Source organism: Polypterus senegalus, chromosome 7, assembly GCF_016835505.1.
Source record: "Polypterus senegalus isolate Bchr_013 chromosome 7, ASM1683550v1, whole genome shotgun sequence".
Classification (NCBI taxonomy): Eukaryota; Metazoa; Chordata; class Cladistia; order Polypteriformes; family Polypteridae; genus Polypterus; species Polypterus senegalus.
Genome location: NC_053160.1, coordinates 114979392 through 115004977, shown reverse-complemented (window position 1 = coordinate 115004977; position 25586 = coordinate 114979392). Strand labels below are relative to the sequence as shown.

Below are 25586 nucleotides of genomic sequence, written 5' to 3'. Positions count from 1 at the left end.
CCACCCCGGTCTGCCAATCCAGAGGCACTGTCCCGATGTCCATGCGATGTTGCAGAGACGTGTCAACCAAGACAGTCCTACAACATCCAGAGCCTTAAGGAACTCCGGGTGTATCTCATCCACCCCTGGGGCCCTGCCACCAAGGAGTTTTTTGACCACCTCGGTGACTTCAGTCCCAGAGATGGGAGAGCCCACCTCAGAGTCCCCAGGCTCTGCTTCCTCATTGGAAGGCATGTTAGTGGGATTGAGGAGGTCTTCGAAGTACTCCCCCCACTGACCCACAACGTCCCGAGTGAGGTCAGCAGCACACCATCCCCAGCATATACGGTGTTGACACTGCACTGCTTCCCCCTCCTGAGACGCCGGACGGTGGACCAGAATCTCCTCGAAGCCATCCGAAAGTCGCTCTCCATGGCCTCTCCAAACTCCTCCCATGCCCGAGTTTTTGCCTCAGCAACAACCGAAGCCGCATTCCGCTTGGCCTGCCGGTACCTATCAGCTGCCTCCAGAGACCCACAGGACAAAAAGTCCTATAGGACTCCTTCTTCAGCTTGACGGCATCCCTCACGCCGTGTCCACCAGCGGGTTGGGGATTGCCGCCACGACAGGCACCGACCACCTTGCGGCCACAGCTCCGGTCAGCCGCCTCAACAATAGAGGCGCGGAACATGGCCCATTCGGACTCAATGTCCCCACCTCCCTCGGGGCGTGGTTGAAGTTCTGCGAGGTGGGAGTTGAAGCTACTTCTGACAGGGGACTCTGCCAGCCATTCCCAGCAGACCCTCACAACACGTTTGGGCCTACCAGGTCTGACCGGCATCTTCCCCACCATGAAGCCAACTCACCACCAGGTGGTGATCAGTTGACAGCTCGCCCCTCTCTTCACCCAAGTGTCCAAGACATATGGCCGCAAGTCCGGCGACACAACCACAAAGTCGATCATCGACCTGAGGCCTAGGGTGTCCTGGTGCCAAGTGCACATATGAACACCCTTATGCTTGAACATGGTGTTCGTTATGGACAATCCGTGGCGAGCACAGAAGTCCAATAACAAACACCGCTCGGGTTCAGATCGGGGGGGCCATTCCTCCCAATCACGCCCTTCCAGGTCTCACTGTCATTGCCCACGTGGGCATTGAAGTCTCCCAGCAAAACGAGGGAATCCCCAGAAGGTATGCCCTCTAGCACCCCCCAGAGACTCCAAAAAGGGTGGATACTCCAAACTGCTGTTCGGCATACGCACAAACAACAGTCAGGACCCTTCCCCCCACCCGAAGGTGGAGGGAGGCCACCCTCTAGTCCACCGGGGTAAACCCCAATGCACAGGCTCCAAGTCGGGGGGCAATAAGTATGCCCACACCTGCTCGGCGCCTCTCACCGGGGGCAACTCCAGAGTGGTAGAGAGTCCAGCCCCTCTCAAGGAGATTGGTTCCAGAGTCCAAGCTGTGCGTCGAGGTGAGTCCGACTATATCTAGCCGGAACCTCTCACCTCGCACTAGCTCAGGCTCCTTCTCCTTCAGAGAGGTGACATTCCACGTCCCAAGAGCCAGTTTCTCTAGCCGAGGATCAGACCGCCAAGGTCCCCGCCTCCGGCCACCACCCAACTCACACTGCACCTGACCTCCTTGGCCCCTCCCATAGGTGGTGAGCCCATGGGAAGGAGGACCCACATTACCTTTTCGGGCTGTGCCCGGCCGAGCCCCATGGGTGCAGGCCCGGCCACCAGGCGCTCGCCATCGAGCCCCACCCCCAGGCCTGGCTCCAGAGGGGGGCCCCGGTGACCCGCACCCGGGCAAGGGAAAACGTCGTCCACAGTTTTTATTCTTCATTGGAGGTTTGGAACCGTTCTTTGTCTCATCCCTCACCTAGGACCAGTTTGCCTTGGGTGGCCCTACCAGGGGCATAAAGCCCGGACAACATAGCTCCTAGGATCATTGGGACACGCAAACCCCTCCACCACGATAAGGTGACGGCTCAAGGAGGGAAAAAAAACAAATTATCCCATTATGCACTAAGGGTTTTTTGGCATGATTGCACATAAATTATGTACAGAAGAATAAGCTATTACTCTGCTTATGTAATGAAGAAGCTGCAAATGGCTGAAGAGATGTGAGTACAACACATCAAATGTATATAATTAAAAGCCTTTGTTTACACCAATATCCAAAAGAAAAATGGATTTTACAGTTCACAGTGAAGACATTATATGATTCACAACCCTGGAATCAATTTTTCTTTTGTGCCACATATAGATGTCATATCCTATAGCATTACAGTTATATGTTTTACAATCTTCCAAGGCAATATTTGCAGTGCCAGTTATTTTTTTATTTCTTAGAAAATATAAAAAGTAATATATATATATATATATATATATATATATATATATATATATATATATATATATATATATATATATATATATATATATATACACATACACAGATGCATACACTTTATATCACTCTGAAGCATCAAGTAAGCAATTTGTAACTATCTTATGTATAAATATGTATGAGTCAAATTATGTGTCTGTCTGTCCTTCCTGGAAGTGAGAGGTGGAGTCAGGGTAAGGGCTCCACCGTCGAGGATACACAAGCGAGGTCAGCATGTTGGAAAAGATGAAACCTCTGAAGAAAGAGTCCCTCACTTAGCCACTAATGGATAAGTGAGGAGAGCACATTGGCAAAACGGTATCCCTTTTACTTTTCCTCCCACTGCTAATGCACAAGTGATCCGAGCACGTCGGCAAAACGAATCCTCCTAAGAGAGAGACGCCCAGAGTAGTTCCTTTCAATTACCTGACATCTCTATATTTCAATTTTTTTTTCTGACGATTTCAATACTTTCTAGGACCCCGGGCTTTTTACAGCACGGGCTTACACAGCTAGTATACATATAATCGCATACTCATCCAGACATTTACTTTCAAGATTATTTTTCATGCCAGTCCTTGAAACAATTTCTGTTTACTAATAGACAAAGAGAAAAAGCCTTTCATTTTGTATACTGGATTGGGGATTTTTTGCTACAATTCACAGATCTTCTCCTGACTTACGTTGTTGCAGTTGTCCCACAAAAATTGAGTGCATTTTTATTTATTTTTCTTGCTTTTTTTCTGTTCTTTCATTTCAAGTCTGGATTAAACTAAGTACATACAAATATTTCCATACTGTCTTTTTCCAACATTGGGTCATGGGGATGGGGACAATGCCTTTTCTGACAGCCCTGGACACAAAGCAGGAAACAGGCAACCCTGAGCGTAGAGCTAGTCTTATAGACACAGATACCTAAACCAGTATTTCTCAGTTTTGAATGGTAGGTGGCAGTCATTGATTCGCAAGCACATGAGACTTGATCACAGTATGATCTGCCTTTCCACCACCACTGCCATCAAAATGATCAACAAAGCTGTGCAAGATTCTTTTTATTCCCTTTCTAAGTGCTGTCACATCACCAAGCGCTTAAATCATACTCCCACCCAAACCCCTTGGCTCAGGGGATAGTGCAATTAAAAACTGGATAAAAAATATCGCTCGCCACAGTCAGTCCCTTTGGTGGTAGGTTGGGGTGTTTTTGTGTGTGTGTTTGTAATTGTTATGTATTTTCCCTGAACATTCCATTAGCTGAAACACCTTTTTTCTCTCTTGTGCTTACAACACAGTGATCTGGGCAGCTTGAAACAGTGACATTTAATAAAGTGGGGCCTGGGGCCCTCACATGAAACTTTGAGAGGCAGGTACACTAAGAATTGTTGCAGTGTAATATAAATGACCAGTCACAGATAAATATACATCATTAGAATGGACTGAAACTGTGCTATCCAATGGTAATGAGCCTTTCACTGTATGTGGCTTTAATATTCACATAGTTGTGACACACTGCTCACATCGGGATATGTGTGCTAATCACAAATTTTAATGATGAAAGAGAGCAGACAACATGGAAACTTACAATTTATTTAAAAGAAGAAATCATTGGGTACGTAAAAATAGAATTACTGCTTTTCATTAACTTTTAGGTTTACTGCAGTGTACACAAACAGATTTGAAACATGGCTGTGTCTAAGTGGCTACGCTACAGAGAACATGTAAACCCCACACAGAGGATATTAATGATCAAAAAACTAAATTTATCAAAACAGTACTATTAGTGTTTCATAATTAAGAAACAGCCTAGATGATGTAATGTTGGAAATGCTTTTTGTTTTATTTATTTATTCGTTTTATTTGGTGCCTTCTCCTTTGCATCACTGTAAAAAAATTGCTTAATAATTTAAAAAGTATAATTTTATTTTTAGACCCCTGGATTTTCTTTGGCGCTAGGTTTAACTGTTCATGGTTTGTCATCATGCGGACACGGGAAAGCTGAGGATTTAAATGCTAGACTGCTGCCTGCATGGATAAAAATCCTTCTTACTGAGGTAGGTAATTTGGAACTATTATGGTTGATAAAACAAATTAATGCTTTGAATTTTTACTGTGTAGTCTTCAAGTCTTAACAGTTCTAAAACATATTAGGTGAGTGTGCCTTGACAATCTAAAATGTTATTAGTCACTTGAAGATATTCTGTACTGGCAATATTCTTGATATCGAGAGGTAAAATGTTCCTTTTACAGTCAACAAGCTTTGTAAGTAACATATAAATGTTTTTTATATAAAGACCATCAAAAAACATAATCATAAATAGAACTTTGTGTGATACCTTGACGACCTCTGTAGACCCTGCTGTTTTGTTGAAGAACAAGTGTGGCAGATTCACTGGCAGAGTGATGCTCAACCTCTTGCTGCATCCATCTTACGCCTTTGTGCCTGGTGCAGCTGTGTTGTTCTTATGTGTGAGTGGACGTTTCTCACAGGGAGGGTTTCTCTTCTCTTTCTCCGATGTAGAACCTTCATCCTCATCTGAGTTCACCTCTGTTATACCACGTCTTTATTTGAAAACTAAAAGTGTCAGATCAGGGGGAGTGTGAGCGTGACTGAGAAAATAAAACTGAATAAAAAAAAAAAAACGCTAACCTTTACAAGTTCCATAAATTTACACCAGCTGTTACAGACTCAAATCAAATATATGTTTTTATTCTATAATAGTAACAATAAGAACAGTGAGATAGCTCACTACTGAAAACAGTAAATGCAGGAAGGACCCAGAATCAAACCTGCAATCTCTTGATTAACAGAGAGCAGTTCTTACCGCTGCACCACCCAAGCGGTTGTGTCAGCATCTCACCCTAACCTGATTTCTTTTTCTTCAGTTATATTCTTGAATAGTAGTGCACTTGTTTTGTTATACTTGTACCTTTTGTGAAAGTGTTTATTTGATATTTGGACTTCTGTCCTCACACATTATACACTTCATGTCAAAATTTTGTCATTAGTACTGAAACATGAAAAACGTTTCTGTTTTAGCTAACTGCGTCACTATCAGATTACACATTGGTGACAAAAAAATCAGCTGTCGAAATGGAGTTTGTATTAAAGCGATTAAAAAAGTTATTACAGGTGCTGTAAGTTAGAAAAAATAAAATAAATTATGGGAATGGAATATGGGAGGTGTGGGTAGTAGTACATAAATATATGTAAAATGTGGACCCACTTACTTTTCCAAGATAACTTTGTGAAGGAAGATGATTAAAATGTAACGTACGCTAGAAAGTAGAAACTGTTCTGTGCTATAAAAAAAAAGCAATTTCAATTTGTAAGAATTTAAACGACATCACCGGCTGACAAGATACTACTACACAATCGGCCTGTTTTACACAGGTTCTGAGAAAATGGACATCATAAAGTGGTCACACTCACAAATCCACACAGTAGTGACACTAAGGTACAGCAAGCCATACTAAGGTACACAAAAAAACTGATTACAGATATGTTAAACTATTAAAGCTTACAAAAATGGAACTGACTGACAAGTCACAAATCATATTACTTATAATACCACTAGTATACTAAAATACTTGCTTACATGCCTTCTCTTGCACAAAAGTCTCAACAATGTTTGACATGTTAAGTTGATTGAAAGTACAGCCAAGCCACTAAGGCTGCCTTGTGACATGATGCTTCTGAGGTAATTTTTGATACATTTTAACTTGGAGAATCAATCATTCACACACAGCAACAATCACTGGTATAGTCAGCAGTAACATGTAAGCCATGGAAACGTCACTGAAAGTAGAAGACAGTGCACAGTGATCTATCAACAGCAGTTCAGCTGGGTCGAAAACGGTTGACATGGTTGACAGGATGGATTGAAAACATGCATGAAAGGACAACAATTAAGTGTAAAACACCGATTAAATGTTGGTGCTATAGCGTTCAATGAGAAGATCAGCAGCAGCATACAATTTGTCGTCAGGAATCATAGTCAGAGTTGATGGTAACAATACGTTGAATGTTGAAGCCACTGCATCAAGACTATGAAACTGCTGTTTTAGTTAAGTTATTAAAAAAATCTATGCTGCCCCGAATGGGCCCCCCAAGCTCGTAAACCCTTGTGCTTTGTACAATCCGCTCAATCCATTGTTACACTATAGCTTCAGTACTTTAAGGACTTTTCACCGTGCACAGAAAACTAAATGAATATTGTAATATGTTTAAAATAAATGTGTGGAAGTAGAATGGAATTGACCAGAAGGCCACTGAAAAATAGAGTTTACGATGAATATTGTATATTTCAAGCATTTTTTTTCCTTGCATAAGCATACTAACATTATAATGTGTTTGGTTTTAATTTATGTTTTTTAATATCTATTTTTATAATTAATATATAGTTGTCTTTAACTACATGCATGCTTCATGTGATGTAAATCCTTGTGCACTTCTAAGTTTCATAACTTTTGCATCATCTTTTTCCATGTAGTTTTGCTTATGGTTTATTCATTTGTTTAATTTATAAGTATTCTTATTTGTTTTATCAGGGATGCCCCACAATGCAGCGTCTGGCAGCTTTAAATGGATTAGTTGCTCTTGTTGGTTCTGAAAGTTCCCTTATTCAGGTGAGTGAATATTAGAATGCATCATTATTTGTAGCTCAGGAAAAGTTTCACTATGTCTCGTAAGTATCTATACTAATAAAAGGCAAAGCCCTCACTCACTCACTCACTCACTCACTCACTCACTCACTAACTAACTAACTAACTAACTAACTAACTAACTAACTCTCCAACTTCCCGTGTAGGTAGAAGGCTGAAATTTGGCAGGCTCATTCCTTACAGCTTACTTACAAAAGTTGGGCAGGTTTCATTTCGAAATTCTACGCCTAATGGTCATAACTGGAAGGTATTTTTCTCCATTAACTGTAATGGAGTTGAGCTGGAATGACGTGGGGGGGCGGAGTTTCATGTGACATCATCACGCCTCTCACGTAATCATGTGAACTGACTGTCAACGCAGTGCATAGAAAACCAGGAAGACCTCCAAAAAGCGCTTAAGAAAACATGCATTATATAATTGAGAAGGCAGCGAAACAATAAGAAGCGAGCGAGTGACATATACTACCATATTCATGACTGCTGCTACCTCGGAAAGAAAGCAAGGTGTAAACCTAAACTTTACATTAAGTTCATAGACAGGCTACCGCTGGCGTTTCACATGCCCACGGGTAATGCGGGATACAAGTTTAATGAGAGGGCGGGATATAAGCGAGTTTTGATCACTTTATAACTAAGTTAAAATTGTAGGTGAAGGGTGTGCTTATGCAAATTCCGAGAGACTGTGTTTGTGGGGGATTGACAGTTAAGGCGGGTGGGGGAGTCACGTCATCATCTCCCCTCCCATTCATCTCATTTGGCTCTGAGCTGAGCTCTGCAGCTAACGCCGTCTTCGTCAGACTGCCACCAAATACTCACAGAAAAATCCACAAGTTAATACACACGCTGTCTCTATAGAGTTTCTCCACACTGAATCCTCCAGGCACTACTTACAAAGGTTACATGGACAATCGTGTTACGTTATTTTTAAAATCTTTCCTTTTCTTAGCACAAGTACAGCTGAGAAGCTTCGATGCATGTGCTCCATAACGCGTTAAAAAATAATGCATTTAATCACACTTTGCATTACAAGCAAAGGGAGCTTTGTCAATGCATGATTTCCTGGTACACCGATTACTTTGATCAGCGCATCCCGATTCATTTTACCCTCGCACCACCTTAGTTTGAGAAGAAGTATGAAAAAATATGAGGTTAACACAGAAAAACAGATCACCAATTCAAGCTTTATGAATAATCGATTCGCCAACAATAATTGTTTTGGTAAAGCCATCCTCCTTCCATTTTATAATTTTTCCGCCAGTAGCCGTGATTAAATGAGCGGTAAATAAAGTAAGAGCAAAGCGAGGGTGACTTATTTAGGCAGGCATATATATGACAGCAACACTCATGACAATGTCAATCATGTTACGTTATTATTAAAATGTTTCCTTTTCTTTTTCATTACTTCTTTAACACACTACTTCTCCGCGAGGCGGGTATTTTGATATATATATATATATATATATATATATATATATATATATGAATGACCTCCAAAAGCTGAGACTTTTGATATCATGAGCGTGTCTGCAAAACTGTGGTCTCCTGCCCTGCAAAAGTCGAGCAGCCAGCGCGTGCATAGCTGTGCCGGCCTTTGAGACGCTGACTGCGCTTCTGCCTTAAGTCAAAGTGAGCACTTTTAATTTTTTTCATCCTCCCCCTGCGCTATAGCCCAGACAAGTGCAAACACAGGACCCCTTTTCTACACCACGGCAAAATAATATTAAGGCGATTCACACTTTCTTTTGCACGTATACGATTATGAGGTTCTCACCCCGGATTATGAAGACACGCACACGAGTAGAGGACATTTGGACAACTGTGTCTTTCGGGAAGTGTTCACCCATCAATAAATAATTATGCAGCGTATACTACGCCGCGGGTCAGCTAGTTATTTTTATTGTACTAACATCAGTAGTTTCTTGTTTTCCTTTTTCCTATATATAGATTTTATCCTCGTTTTAACACATAATACAATATTAATTTTTAAGCAAACAATCAAATGACCACCAGCACATGATGTGATGTTTCTTTAAAAATCAATGTATTTTTCACAGAATATAAAAAATACTCAGTATTTACAAATTACAACTGTCACCTAAAGAAAGAGTCAACAGTTGCAAAGCTTTGGGTCTCCAGTCAGGAGATTCCCATTTAAAGCATTTTTGCTAAAAGCAAAAAAAAATGCAAGAATAATTTCCAATTAGGGGCAAAAAGTTGATTTGGCACCCTTTTGTGAGAAGCAGATTGTGCAGCAGATTGAACTGCTCAGGCTCCTCTGATCAAATGCCACTTGATGTTAAGAGTTGCCTCCGTTCATTCCAATTGGGTGGAAGATTTGATAGATAGATCTATCTATCTGTCTGTCTGTCTATCCATTCATCCATCCTGCCACATTACAGGTTTGTCATTTTGGGATTTGACAGCATAAGATATTTGCATGACACCCTGTGTCTTTGTTGGTTTGTGAATCCAAAGACATGCTGATTTAAATGATTGGCAAGTCCATTTTGACTTTGTGTCAGTGTAGGCATGTACCTGTGTGGACCCAGCAATTGACTGGTGACATGTCCTGACCTGTGTCCTGTCTTTTGCCACATGCTGTCTAGATTGGTTTCCGTCCTCCACAGCCCTGAACTGAATTAAGTGGGTTTGACAGTGTCACTATTCTGTGTTAAAGTTGTGCTATTTAAACATTCATAAACATTTGTATCATGTTTATGATGAAGAAATTGGCAAGTCAGTACCATTTTATGCTCTAAATTTCTTTCTCATATAGATTAAGAAAACTGATTGTGACAGGTACCTACTGGGTATGCACAAATATAGTTTTGGTTTTACTGCATCATGTAGGAACTCTGAGAAATTGACATTTACATGTTTACTGACAATAACATTTTTAGTCACATTTATGTTTCGCATAAGCTATTAAATTTAACAGAAATAAAAGTGTTTTGCTCCTGAGTTTCTTTTGTATTCAATGTCTGGTGCATCATGTTGCAGTGTCCAACAGTAGTCAGCAAGCATTGACAGATTCCAGGTGCCCTGGTATCATTTCTCCATCGTAGCAATGTCCTCGTGAAACCTTTCACCATGTTCGTCACTGACAGCACCGAGATTTTTTAGGGAAGAAGTCCAAGTGTGAATGGAGGAAATGAATCTTGAGTGACATGTTGCACTTCATTGTCTTGTATGCTTTGAGAAGTTTGTTTACTAGCTCAGTGTAGTTTGGGGCTCTGTAATTGACCAGAAAATTGTCAACAACTTCTTTGAAGGCTTTCCAGGCAGTTTTTACTGGCCCAACTAACAGATCTTCAAACCACTTGTCACTCATAACATGTCTGATCTGGGGGCCAACAAAAATGCCCTCTTTAATCTTGGCGTCAGTTATTCTTGGGAACATCTGTCATAAATAACGAAAACCTTCGCCTTCCTAGTTCATTTCTTCATGAGTCCTAGTTTTATGTGAAGAGGAAGCAAAAATATCTTTGCCGGGTCGACAAACAATTCATGTGCCACATTTTTCTTTTTACGGAGTGACCAGTTCTGTTGAGAATAGTGCAATTCTTTGGCATGGCTGTCCCATTCACAGATGAAACCACAGTAGTTTGTATAGCCGAGCTGCAGTCCTAGTAAAAGAGCAACGACTTTAAGATCTCCACAGATATTCCACTTGTACCTGCTATACTGGACGTGCTTAAGCAGCAGTTCCATATTCTCATACGTTTCTTTCATGTGTGCTGCATAGCCAACAGCTACTGAAGGATAAACGTTGCCATTGTTTAGCAGAACAGCTTTCAGGCTTAACATTGACAAATCAATGAAGAGACACCACTCTTACGGGTTGTGATCACAACCAAAGGCCGAGAAAAATCCTTCAATGTCACAACAGAAACAGAGACAGTCAACTTCTGCAGAAAATTTGGTTATATTATGATGTTGGCCTTGAAACACAGACATTTTCGTACCTGGTGACAGCAGACACCATTTCTGCAGTCTTGAACCCAGCAGCTCAGCTTTTGCTTTTGCCAAACCCAAATCTCTGACCAAATCATTCATTTCGGACAGTGTTATCAGATGTGGATCGCCTGATGAGCATGGTTCAAAATCTGGGTCAATGTCACTGTCAGTACCCTGCATTGCAGTTTCTTCATCTGGTTCGCCTAAGGTCCAATCCTCTGGTGGTTTCGGAATTGGAAGACTGTCGTCATGTGGCACGGGTCTCATTGCTGAAGGCAGATTAGGATATTCAATTGACTTCTTGTTTTTGGCGGAGAAATCAGACACATTAGTCAAACAGGAGTAACAGTCCGTCACATGGTCTTTCTGTTCTCGCCATATCATCGAGTGCCTCTGAGCCAGGCTCTCAAATTGACCGCACATGTCGCTCAGCAAATGTGAGGCGCCCATTCCTTTTCTTGATCACCAGTTTTGCAGCCGAAATACAGATAATCAGCTTTCTTCACAAGAGCAGTCATTCAACTTCTCTGAGGCACAAGTGTGTATATATATAGTAAAAAGTAATTGCCCCCTGAACCTAATAACCGGTTGGGCAATCCTTAGCAGCAATAACTGCAGTCAAGTGTTTGCGATAACTTGCAATGAGTCTTTTACAGCGCTCTGGAGGAATTTTGGCCCACTCATCTTTGCAGAATTGTTGTAATTCAGATTTATTTGAGGGTTTTCTAGCATGAACCGCCTTTTTAAGGTCATGCCATAGCATCTCAATTGGATTCAGGTCAGGACTTTGACTAGGCCACTCCAAAGTTTTCATTTTGTTTTTCTTCAGCCGTTCAGAGGTGGATTTGCTGGTGTGTTTTGGGTCATTGTCCTGTTGCAGCACCCAAGATCGCTTCAGCTTGAGTTGACGAACAGATGGCCGGACATTCTCCTTCAGGATTTTTTGGTAGACAGTAGAATTCATGGTTCCATCTATCACAGCAAGCCTTCCAGGTCCTGAAGCAGCAAAACAACCCCAGACCATCACACTACCACCACCATATTTTACTGTTGGTATGATGTTCTTTTCTGAAATGCTGTGTTCCTTTTATGCCAGATGTAATGGGACATTTGCCTTCCAAAAAGTTCAACTTTTGTCTCATCAGTCCACAAGGTATTTTCCCAAAAGTCTTGGCAATCATTGAGATGTTTCTTAGCAAAATTGAGACGAGTCATAATGTTTTTTTTGCTTAACAGTGGTCTTGGAAATCTGTCATGCAGGCCGTTTTTGCCCAGTCTCTTTCTTATGGTGGAGTCGTGAACACTGACCTTAATTGAGGCAAGTGAGGCCTGCAGTTCTTTAGACGTTGTCCTGGGGTCTTTTGTGACCTCTCGGATGAGTCGTCTCTGCGCTCTTGGGGTAATTTTGGTCGGCCTGCCACTCCTGGGAAGGTTCACCACTGTTCCATGTTTTTGCCATTTGTGGATAATGGCTCTCACTGTGGTTCGCTGGAGTCCCAAAGCTTTAGAAATGGCTTTATAACCTATACCAGACTGATAGATCTCAATTACTTCTGTTCTCATTTGTTCCTGAATTTCTTTGGATCTTGGCATGATGTCTAGTTTTTGAGGTGGTTTTGGTCTACTTCTCTGTGTCAGGCAGCTCCTATTTAAGTGATTTCTTGATTGAAACAGGTGTGGCAGTAATCAGGCCTGGGGGTGGCTACGGAAATTGAACTCAGGTGTGATACACCACAGTTAGGTTATTTTTTAACAAGGGGGCAATTACTTTTTCACACAGGGCCATGTAGGTTTGGATTTTTTTTCTCCCTATATATATATATATACTGCTCACAAAAATTAAAGGAACACTTTTTTTATTGGGCCTGGCATGAAATCAATTAAACCTGTCTGATAATTTTCTGGTTGGTTAAGCAGCTGAGGTCATTGTTAATCACTTTCAGCTGTATTGGTGTTCATGGACTTAACGACAGGTGCACTAAAGTGGCAACAATTAGAAAACCCTCAAAACAGGACTGGTTTTACATGTGGAGGTCATTTCAAGTTTCTCCCTCTTGATCTTTTTTGGCTGGTTTTCCACTCGTGCTACTTTTGGCTTGAGTAATCATCTCTACTGGCAGTATGAGGCGATTCCTTAACCCTACAGAAGTTGCACAGGTTGTCCAACTTCTCCAGGATGGCACATCCACACGTGCTGCAGCAAGAAGGTTTAATGCGTCTCCCAGCACAATCTCCAGAACATGGAGGAGATTTCAGGAGACTGGCTGTTATTCTCGGAGAGCTGGACAGGGCCGTAGAAGGTCCTCAACCCATCAGCAGGACCGATACCTGCTCCTTTGTGCAAGGCGGAACAGGCTGAGCACTGCTCGTGCCCTACAGAATAACCTCCAGAGGGCCACTGGTGTGAATGTCTCTACCCAAACAATCAGGAACAGACTTCATGAAGATGGCCTGAGGGCCCGACGTCCTGTAGTGGGCCCTGTGCTCACTGCCCAGCACCGTGGAGCTTGACTGGCATTTGCTCAATAACACCAGAATTGGCCACTGGCACCCTGTACTTTTTACAGACGAGAGCAGGTTCACCCTGAGCAGCTGTGATAGACGTGAAAGAGTCTGGAGAAGACAAGGAGAACGATATGCTGCCTGCAACGTCGTTCAACATGACAGGTTTGGTGGTGGGTCAGTGATGGTCTGGGGAGGCATATCCATGGAGGGACGCACAGACATCTACTGTGTAGGAAATGGTGCTCTGACTGCCATAAGTTATCGAGATGATCCTTGAACCCATTGTCCGACCCTACGCTGCTGCAGTAGGTCCTGGTTTCCTCCTAATGCACGACAATGCCCGGCCTCATGTGGCAAGAGTATGCAGGCAGTACCTGGAGGATGAAGGAATTGAAACAATTGAATGGCCTTCACGATCCCCTGACTTAAACCCAATGGAACATCTGTGGGACATTATTTTTCGGTCCATTAGGCGCCGCCAGGTTGCTCCTCAGACTGTACAACAGCTCAGGTATGCCCTCATACAGATCTGGGAGGAAATGCCACAAGACACCATCCGTGGTCTCATTAGGAGCATGCCCCGACGTTGTCAAGCATGCATACAAGCTCGTGGGGGCCACACAAGATACCGAAAAGCATTTTGAGTAGTAAAAATTAAGTTTTTGAAAAAATGGACTAGCCTGCCACATCTTCATTTCACTCTGATTTTAGGGTGTCTACACAATTAAGCCCTCTGTAGGCAGAAAACTTTTATTTCCATTAAAAGACTTGGCATCCTTTTGTTCCTAAGACATTGCCCTGTCGTTATTTGTATAGATACCCAACTTCATATTGAGATCTGATGTATCTAATGTGTTTCTTTAAAGTGTTCCTTTAATTTTTGTGAGCAGTGTATATATCGTATATATATCATATATAGAATATATTGCGGCTGTTACGACATTGACAAGACATATTGCCCGACACCAAAACGTGTATAGCATCAAGCTTACTGTTATATTGCTACAGATACTATACTTTACTATACTGATACTATACATACACACTGATTATCTATATTAACCAAATGAACAGGATTGGTGTATGCAAGCCCCCTTTATAGCATGCTGAGACAGCCCAGGATGTCAACTTCCGCAGAACAGCTTCCATGTGATTACATGCCTGGACATGCCCAGGCTGCACAAACCGTTGTTGATAAGTCACTTACGGGAGCGAAAATGTTTGGATACAAATATACAAAAAAATCATGACAAAACTGGAAACGGTACGTGATGGGTAAATTTTGATGTGGTATTAGTGATCAGCATCCAAATTTCATTATTGTAAGGATTCATTAATAGTGTGCTTTTGTTTTGCTGGATCATATCAGAGAAATTGTGTCATTTTTTTCTTTAGTATTTTGACTAATAAAAAATTAAATTTTCACATTAATGATTTCTTTCCCTGTCTTTCATCCAGTTGAAGCTTGAGGCAGGACAGTCTTCTCAGTATCAAAGCCGCCTTAATGAAGTTATCAGAGCAATTACTCAAGTAAGCTTTTTATATTATTTTTTGCTAACAATTAACGCATTTTTGTATTGTGAGAAAAAAGCAAGCATGTTCAGTATTAAATTATGCCAAAACAATCACGTCCCTATGCTGGAGAATCGTCCTGTGGTTATCAGTGACAAACAGGAAGAAACTCATCACTAGTTCTGTTATCTTTTTATAAAACATACCACTTCTGGCAGAAACAAGATCATCTCCATAGTAAACTTCTGGATTTGTTTACTAAAACTGAATATAATTATAAGTTTTTCTGAAGGGTCTCAGTGTGTTAGCACTTGAGTGTGTGAATCCTTAATTAATAGTGTAGTGTTATTTGTTGAATATATGAAATTCCATTTCAGCATATTAGATGTTATGCCTTTTTGTGTCCCAAAGGTTATTAGTTTTTCCGGTGCAATTGGGCTACAGTCTAACGCATCCTGTCTTATTGGTCATCTTTATCTTGCAAACTCATCATCAAGTCAAAGCAGGACTTCAGGTATACAACTTTAGGCTTTTTATATTATGTATACCTCTTCCTCTTATAATTACTTTGCAATATTATTGTAACATACAAACCATTTTGTTTTATTTGTTTTAGCTTTTGATTATTTAAATGAGATTATTTTTTTCTGTCTATAGTTCCACCAGATTTTGGCTATTTAAACGAGAAGAGTGTTGTCCGAGCTTTTCTTGATTATATCATCAGTGCTGGGAAGAAAGGTAATGACAAGTGTACAGGGCAGCCTTCTGTTGGCACAGAATAAAACTTATGTATTAAAAGTACAATATACTTCATTTTTTTACAGTGTCATTTTCATCTTAAATATATGTAGTATTGTATGTATTTTCTTTAGTGAGAAAGTCAAAACTGTTATAAAAGATTAAAATAATAATAAAACTATCCATCCATCCATCCATTTTCTAACCCGCTGAATCCGAATACAGGGTCACGGGGGTCTGCTGGAGCCAATCCCAGCCAACACAGGGCACAAGGCAGGAACCAATCCTGGGCAGGGTGCCAACCCACCGCAGGACACACACAAACACACCCACACACCAAGCACACACTAGGGCCAATTTAGAATCGCCAGTCCACCTAACCTGCATGTCTTTGGATTGTGGGAGGAAACCGGGCGCCAGGAGGAAACCCACGAACACGGGAGAACATGCAAACTCCACGCAGGGCGGACCCGGGAAGCGAACCCAGGTCTCCTAACTGCGAGGCAGCAGTGCTACCACTGCGCCACCGTGCCGCCCCATAATAAAACTAACACTTTGGAAATATCAAAAGATGTTAAGCAATATATACATAAATCCTAGACACATATTTTTCACACTGTGGATATTTAGAGGACTGAAAGCTAGCAAATATTATCACATTATTTAAAAAGGATGATCTGGCTAATCCTAAAAACTAAAATCCATATATTATCCCTGGCTGCAGTGGGTTGATTTTTTAGTGTCTTGGTTGGAGTCCAGACATGAACTGCCGAAGGTTTGAAAAGATGGAGGTTTTAAGTGATTAAACCGGAAGTGACCTTTTTCTGACATTAGTTTAGATGCCAGAACTGGAAGTGACTTCATCCTAGGGGCTGGAACCAGAAGTGACATCCTCCTGTGTGCCGGAACCGGAAGTGCCGTCTTTAATGTTGAGTCAGACAGGTTTTCCTGTGGCTGGTCTGTAGAGACAACAGGAGAAGGTTTAGTGCACCCCACCACTCCCTGGCCTACCGTGGAATTACCTTTGCATATATATATATATATATATATACTGCTCAAAAGAATTAAAGGAACACTTTTTAATCAGAGTATAGCATAAAGTCAATGAAACTTATGGGATATTAATCTGGTCAGTTAAGTAGCAGAGGGGTTGTTAATCAGTTTCAGCTGCTGTGGTGTTAATGAAATTAACAACAGATGCACTAGAGGGGCAACAATGAGATGACCCCCAAAACAGGAATGGTTTAACAGGTGGAGGCCACTGACATTTTTCCCTCCTCATCTTTTTTGACTGTTTCTTCACTAGTTTTGCATTTGGCTACAGTCAGTGTCACTACTGGTAGCATGAGGCGATACCTGGACCCTACAGAGGTTGCACAGGTAGTCCAACTTCTCCAGGATGGCACATCAATACGTGTCATTGCCAGAAGGTTTGCTGTGTCTCCCTGCACAGTCTCAAGGGCATGGAGGAGATTCTAGGAGACAAGCAGTTACTCTAGGAGAGCTGGAGAGGGCCATAGAAGGTCCATAACCCATCAGCAGGACCAGTATCTGCTCCTTTGGGCAAGGAGGAACAGGATGAGCACTGCCAGAGCCCTACAAAATGACCTCCAGCAGGCCACTGGTGTGAATGACTCTGACCAAACAATCAGAAACAGACTTCATGAGGGTTGCCTGAGGGCCCAAATGTCTACTGTGCCCTGTGCTCACTGCACAACACCGGGGAGCTCAATTGGCATTTGCCATAGAATACCAGAATTGGCAGGTCCACCACTGGCGTCCTGTGCTTTTCACAGATGAGAGCAGGTTCACCCTGAGTATATGTGAAAGACGTGAAAGGGTCAGGAGAAGCTGTGGAGAATATTATGCTGCCTGTAACATCGTTTAGCATGACTGGTTTGGTGGTGGGTCAGTGATGATCTTGGAGGCATATCCATGGAGCGACTCACAGACCTCTACAGGCTAGACAATGGCATCTTGACTGCCATTAGGTATCAGGATGAAATCCTTGGACCCTTTGTCAGACCCTACGCTGGTGCAGTAGGTCCTGGTTTCCTCCTAATGCACGACAATGCCCGGCCTCATGTGTCAAGAGTATGCAGGCAGTACCTGGAGGATGAAGGAATTGAAACAATTGAATGGCCTTCACGATCCCTGACTTAAACCCAATAGAACATCTGTGGGACATTATGTTTCGGTCCATTAGGCACCGCCAGGTTTCTCCTCAGACTGTACAACAGCTCAGGGATGCCCTCATACAGATCTGGGAGGAAATGCCACAAGACACCATCCGTCGTCTCATTAGGAGCATGCCCTGATGTTGTCAAGCATGCATACAAGCTCGTGGGGGCCACACAAGATACTGAAAAGCATTTTGAGTAGCAGAAATTAAGTTTTTGAAAAAATGGACTAGCCTGCCACATCTTCATTTCACTCTGATTTTAGGGTGTCTACACAATTGAGCCCTCTGTAGGCAGAAAACTTTTATTCCAATTAAAAGACTTTTCATCCTTTTGTTCCTAAGACATTGCCCTGTCGTTATTTGTATAGATAACTTCATATTGAGATCTGATGTATCTAATGTGTTTCTTTAAAGTGTTCCTTTAATTTTTGTGAGCAGTGTGTATATATATATATATATATATATATATATATATATGTATTATTTATATTGATTTTCACATCTCCTTTGACAAGGTCCCACATAAGAGGCTAGTAATTAAAGTAAAAGAAGTGGCAGCTTAGGGAGTATGAGTAGATGGGTACACAGTTGCTACTAAGTGCAGTAGTAATGGTGGAAATGAAGGAGAAAGCATCACATTTTCACATCCTCAAAGCTAATAATTTACTTGGATTGGCTTTTGATCGATAATAATAAGCTTAAGTCCGATTGTTTGAAATTCAGTTTTCTTAAACAGATTCTTGTTGAGCTGAGTTGACCTCAGATGTAGAGGATTCGTATTAAGGTGAAGGCTCTCTCAAGCTCAAGGTCAAGTATATCTTTATGAGCCTTGTTAGCACAGTCAGCAGTGAAAACAATTGAGCAATCCCTTGTGAAACCTTTGAAAGTCATCCATGCAAAAGCAGGGTCGGGTATTTAATTTACATTGATCACGCAAATTTATTCTGTCTAGTACAAAATTGTTCAATTAATGTTGTGGATTATAACAGGGGGATATTAAAACACTAGTGTCCAATTCTGTAAGACAAAAGCGGAAGGTCAATGTTTAAAGTAGAAAGTCAGTGATCAGACAAGGGGCTGATCATAAGGATATGTTGAGCCAGTGAGAAGCAATTTATTTGGAGATAAAATTGAAGTTGGTTCTAGAAAGAGATTTATGATGTGCAGAAGAAAAAAAGAAAATTCTTTCATAGAGGGGTTAAGGAGTCAAAATGCATCAACCAGAACTAGGCGTGGTAATGTGGCGGAAGCAGTTCTTGGATGTGAAGTGGTGCGGGTGTTTCCTCGTTTAAGTGCAGAGGTGAGTAATCGTCCGTATCCATAATTGATGCTGGGAGCTGCTATTCGCTGCACCTGTGTTACATCCCTATTATACACAGGAGAGGCGCAAGTGCAGAAGGGTGAGAAAAAAAGACTGAAAAAAAGAACAGAGGTTAGAGAAAGAAGAAAGGGAAGCTGAAAGCTGGTGCGTTCGTGCATGAGTGAGCAAGTGACAGCAGGCTCACTGTAAGATGGAAGGCAGCTGGGAAGTGAGCCCTACCGGGGTGTTTGGCTGGCACCCAGGGGCAGACAGATTGGGTCATCCCTGTTGAGTTTTGCAGCGGAGGAAGAGTGACCACAATACACATAAGACTGGAAGGCACCCTTGCCGTTGGTGAAACCCAAGTCTCAGTCCGGGAAAGTTATTGTACAGAGCCATAGGACGGAAGGCAACCGGATATGGAGAAGGTCAGCTGTAGGTAGGGTGACTTCCCTGGTGCAGAGCCTGGATGGGAGAAGTAGGGGAGCCGCCAGCTAAGGAAGGCACCAGGTTTTGTTTTTAAAGGATTTATTTATTAGATTTTAAACTTAATATTTTCACTGTTTTTAATGGATTATTTATTAACTTTTACAAGCACTGCACTCATTTTGGGATTTTGTTTGGATTTGTTTTTTGTTTTTTTTTTGTAATAAAAGCACCTTTTTCCCTAGCTTCGTTGGTGTCCTCATTGTCCAGCTCATCCAGTTACATTACCGACGGTGTCAGGTTCAAGAGCTCCTAAAGAGGAAGTGGGAGCATTGAGTAGAACCCGCATCGTCACGGTGTCATTTCATTCAAGTGTACCTTTAAAGAAGTCAAAGAATTTTGAAAGTTTGCTCAGCTTGGCCCTTAAGGCATGCAAGTCAGCTCAATATGCTAAAAATTCCTTTAAATAATTGCATTCATTGAAGTTTGGATTATATCATATAGTCTTTTTAATAAAATATTTGAGTTTGGTAATTATAAAAGACGACTGGATGGGATCAACCTTCACACCTGGTCTTGAGAGTTTTCTTCATTAAGCGAAGAGTTCTTCTACATGAGGGCATCATTACAAGCAGATATGGAAACAGACTCTCTTACTTTGTCAATAACAGCATAGAAACAGAAACATGTAATGGTAGAGACTGAAGGGGAAGTGATGTACAGCTGAGGGCAACTACAGTAGTGTGCACACATTCCCCGATCTGCATCAAATGGACTCACACAAAGTCCACACACACATGAAAGTTGCCAAGAAGTAAGGCAGAGTGTTAGTTTAGGAACCATCACATCTTCACTTGATAATATTTTAGAGAAACTAGGTAAACAGGACTGGTGATGTTGTCTGGCTGAATTGCCTGTTCTTATCAAATTTTTTTAATATCTGTGATTCTAAAAAAAAAGAAAACAATATGTCTGTAGAATCCTGATAAAAATAAAGCCATTACTGCTACATGTACAGTATTTTATTATTGTTCACCCAGAATCATTTTTCTTCAATGTATAGCCTGTTTTTTTCTCAGAATCATGGGCTGTGGCTCACACTCAGCTATTTCTTACCGAAAAAAAATGTGTGTGGAAAACTCTCCCGAATGTACAAAAGCAACATGCCATAACTCATTTTTAACTGTGTGCTGGTAGTTCTTGAAAAGAATTGCACATTAAACTGACTTTACCTTCATTTTATTGCAGTTGTTTTGTTGTTGTGTTTTTATGTTTAACCAAGTGACTCACTGAGTGGGAACACCATTTCTTTTAAAAGTGGGAAGGTAAATATTTTACTGAGGTCAGCTGTTTTTCATTATAATTCTTAGCATTACACAATTCTTATGTTAATCCCAATGACTTGAGATTCCCCAATGTAAATTAATTGTGATTTATTTTTCTTCTTTTTTCTAGGTCCAGAGTTTATCCAGCCACATTTGGTAAAAGTAGCACTTGGACCCCTTAGTTCAGTAGGGAAAAGTCACCAGTATCCTCCTGTTAACTGGGCTGCAGTTTTATCTCCTTTAATTAGGCTCAACTTTGGTAAGTTTCTAGAACACTTTTCTTCATCACTACTTCGGTATCATTTTATTGTAGTTAAACTGATGACACTCTGATACAATTTTCAATGTGACATTTAGTATTTTAATATGTTTCCTGACATCTAATAAAGCTGCTTAAATTCCATGTTTTGCTGTGAATAGAAATCAGGTATATGACTTATTGTTAGCCATATTTTAAATCCTTTGTTCATGGTGCAGTCATTCCAGTGAAATTATATGATAGCATTGTAACATTTCCATATTTCACTTCACTAATTACAATTTTAGTTAATATACAAAAAGATAACTGCAATTGTATCTGAAGCTTTAAGTGTTTTCTCTCCTTCCTAGGGGAAGATGTACAGCAGCTTTGTATTGAACTGGCAGTAACACAGTGTCAATCTTCACAAACAGCCTCAATGTTTTTGGGAATGTGGCTTGTTCCTCCTCTTATCAACAGTCTTAGTGTAAGTTGGTTGAAATTATGACAAGATATTTATAAAAATGAACATAGAAAAAATACAGTTTGCTTGAGCATCATTCTAAATATAAACTCTTAAGTCAGGATTTCCCAACCTTTTTCATACCAAGGTGCCCTTACCAGACTTGCATCAGGCTGAGTACCACCACCTACCTTTTCCATAAATTACATATGACCTACATATCAATAATAAACTGCTATGTAAGGTTAATTCCTGTTTAAGTCAATGTAATATGTCTCTCTATTATAAAAAAAAAATCCTGTGGAATGAATGCCTAGGGGACAATATGTGATCTTCACATTAAGATCACAAAAGACAAATAAAAGAAACGCAAGACGAAAGAGAATGGGCAAAAAAAAATCAGTAGTGTAAAGGGAAGCAGCACACACAGATACAGGTGTCTCAGTGCATATAAAGCATGTAAAGGACAATACGTTATAAATGAAACGTCAACGAATAAAAAACCATATTAGCGCAAAAAAAAAAGAAAAGTATTCATCAGGTCCAGGTGTAATTGAAAAAATAGCAGGACAAAGCAAGGTCAGAAATAAAAGGAAAAGAGCAGAAAACAAAGGCTTTTCGCTCTCGCATCATTCAATGCACAAAACGTAGATTTACACAATAATGGAACACATGCTATGACAATCTGTGGACCTGCAACAGTTAAAGCAACGACAAGTTTAATTTCAAAGAAAACACAATTCGGTCAGGTGTATATTTATGATCATGGAGAAGTAATCACAACGTGAGCAGCAAAGTAGCAAAAAGGAGAGAAACTGGACAGGCCTTAAAAAGATAGAAGGGCAGTGCGACAGCTGCCCCAGCAACCCCTGACAACGTGCGTAGCATTATACATCCTGCAAGAAAGAATTTAACCACTCCCAGGGCCGGAAATAAAGGACAAGTATTGTTTTTACAATGTCACACGAGACCAGGCAGTGAGCCATCATTTAAAACAAGTCCACAGACATCTAACCTAGCAGTTGTTGGATTGCTTTTGCCAAACAAGCATCATGTGCTCCCAGCTCTTAAAACAACCACATACGACAAGCAGTAGAGGCAGCTCGCAAGCAGCAAAAATTCAGCAAATGATCCAAAGGCATAGCCTTAGTGTGCGTTCAGCCCAACCCATCACAACACGAGCAGCATTATACGTCTGGCAAGAAAGAGATGTAACTACGCATGGTGCCGGAAATAAAGGACAAGTATTGTTTTTACAAAAGTTTTTAAAGTAAAAGTGAAAATAATGCATATGTAACAATTCCCAAGAAAATAACATTCTCTTTAAATTGTATATTGCCTGCCTAAGATAAAGTCATCCGTGATGGAGGATCGCAGGAATCGTGGGAAAGAGGGGTCCTTTCATCGGATTAGCGCTATTTTAGATGTGGAATGGCAAAATGGGGGAGGCAGCTTGATGAATGAGGTCTCCAGGACTTAAAACAAATCCAAATCATATTATGTGATATCATCTCATGTGAAATTCTTCTCCGTACGTCTAGAATTTTTATTTTATACTGTATTGAGGATTTATTCTGTTGTATATATTGTACTGTATTTTATTGACCCCCTTCTTTTTGACACCCACTGCACGCCCAGCCTACCTGGAAAGGGGTCTCTCTTTGAACTGCCTCTCCCAAGGTCCTTCGATTTTTTCCCTACAAGGGTTATTTTTAAGGAGTTTTTTCTGGTCTTCTTAGAGGGTCAAGGCTGGTGGGCTGTCAGGAGGCAGGGCCTGTTAAAACCCATTGCAGCACTTCTTATGTGATTTTGAGCTATACAAAAATAAATTGTATTGTATATCCGATAAACCAAACATGGGGGTGGGTGAGCGAAGCAAGCAGGGGGCGGAGCCTCCTAGTATATGTAAAAAAATGTTAAACAGATCAGACAGAAACAATACCATGCTGACGTTGCCTTCTTACAATAAAAATAAAGTAAAAATCTGTCTATGCCTAATGAGACTTTTGGAATTTTTTTGTCCATTTTCTGCACTCTGGGTTGCAGCCAGCATAGTGACAATCACGTCATCTAATCTCCTTTTGTTTTTTGCTTTTAGTACAACACAGTTTCCAAAAAAGTTGAGACTGTAAATAAAAACAATGCAATGATTTGTGAATCATGTATAAACCTATATTTAATTGAAAATAGTATATAAACAACATATCAAATGTTGAACCTGAGAAATATTATTGTTTTTTGAAAAAAAAACTATGTGCTCATTTTGAAATTGATGCCAGCAACCCAAGATGCCAAGAATTTCACATTTTGATTCATCACATGACAGTTTTCCACTCTGCCTAGGAAATGTGATTGTTTCCGTATCATGTTTATATGTGGTTTATTATTTGCATGGTAGATTTTAAACTTGCATTTGTGGATGCAGCAATGAGCTGTATCCACAGACAATAAGTTTTGGAAGTGTTCCTGAGCCCATACAATGATTTCCACTATAAAATCATGTCAGTTTTTAATGCAGTGCTGCCTGAAGATCACGGTCAGCCAATACTGGTTTTCAGCATTGTACCTGGTGTGCTGTGATTCTCGGAATCATTTAATGATATTATGTATCATTGATGATGAAATCTACAAAATCTTTGCAAATCTACACTGAGGAAAATTATTCTTAAATTGTTGCATTATTTGCCCACACAGACTTTCACAGAATGGTGAATCACTCCCAATCTTTAGTCTGCCTTTCTGTGATTCTCTTTTAATACCCAATTATGTTACTGACCTGTTGCCAATTATTATAATTAGTTGTGATATTTTTTACCAGCTGTTTTTCTTTTTAGTATTTTACAACTTCTTGAGACTTCTGCTACCCTGGTCCATTCTCTTCATAAAACAATAACATTCTGAGTTTTCACATTTGATATGTTTTCTTTGTTCTATTTTCAGTTTAATATAGGTTTAAATGATTTGCCGATCATCACATTCTGTTTTTATTTACATTTACACAGCATCCCATCTTTTTTAGAAATGGAGTTGTAGTTTCAGTGTTTAAAATTCTGCTTCACGCATTTTGTTTTAAAGGGTAAGAGGTACTGAATGGCTTTTTTCACTTAAAAATGGAGTATTTGTTTCTTACATTGCTCCTAAATTGTGACAGGACAAAAGCAGAATATTTCATTTTCAAACTTATGTCATAAGTTGAAATATGTTGGACATGCTGGAGCATGTGGAGTATGTGAATTTCCCCTTGGGGATTAATAAAGTATCTATCTATCTATCTATCTATCTATCTATCTATCTATCTATCTATCTATCTATCTATCTATCTATCTATCTATCTATCTATCTATCTATCTATCTGTCTGTCTGTCTGTCTGTCTGTCTGTCTGTCTGTCTGTCTGAGCAAACTACAAAACCCAGGACTGGTTGTCAATAAACACAGAAAATCGGGAGTTCTCAGATGAGACAGATTCTCAAAATTTTTATGTAGTTCAAATACTTTTAAAAACAGCTGCCCCACAACACAGCCACTGGGCCTCACAATACAGATGGACACTTCCAAAATTGTCACCCATGTCACTGTACATTTTGGCAGTTCTTTGATATTTTTGCTGAATTTAACAGCATCTTGAAGCACTTGTTGTAATTCATCCTCTATTCTTTTATCAAAAAGTGAGTTACAGTAAAGATTGCAGTGTGCATCTAGGGCATCTAGAGCCATGAACTTAATTCAAGGGGAAACTCCACTACACTTGTATGTACTGTCAGCGATGTTTTTACAGATCCCCAAGCATTGAGACCAGTCAATAGAATTTGCTGGCATTAAAACTTCAAAAATTACTTATTGTCCTCCCCTTTTTTGTAGAATAGGATCTCATCAACAAATTTCCTAATACTAATAAATTGTCAGAA

General features: G+C 40.5%; 1 protein-coding gene across 2 annotated transcripts in view; it reads left to right on the top strand.

The window, feature by feature from the left end:
- Window positions 1–25586, top strand: part of focad (focadhesin) — a 363839-nt gene that overhangs the window by 292249 nt on the left and 46004 nt on the right. For both annotated transcript variants that reach the window (XM_039759173.1, XM_039759172.1), the window contains 7 exons: window positions 4301–4423; window positions 6921–6998; window positions 14955–15026; window positions 15420–15522; window positions 15666–15746; window positions 21110–21238; window positions 21589–21704. In XM_039759173.1, coding sequence (XP_039615107.1) covers window positions 4301–4423; window positions 6921–6998; window positions 14955–15026; window positions 15420–15522; window positions 15666–15746; window positions 21110–21238; window positions 21589–21704 — 702 coding nt within the window. The remainder of the gene's footprint in view (window positions 1–4300; window positions 4424–6920; window positions 6999–14954; window positions 15027–15419; window positions 15523–15665; window positions 15747–21109; window positions 21239–21588; window positions 21705–25586) is intronic.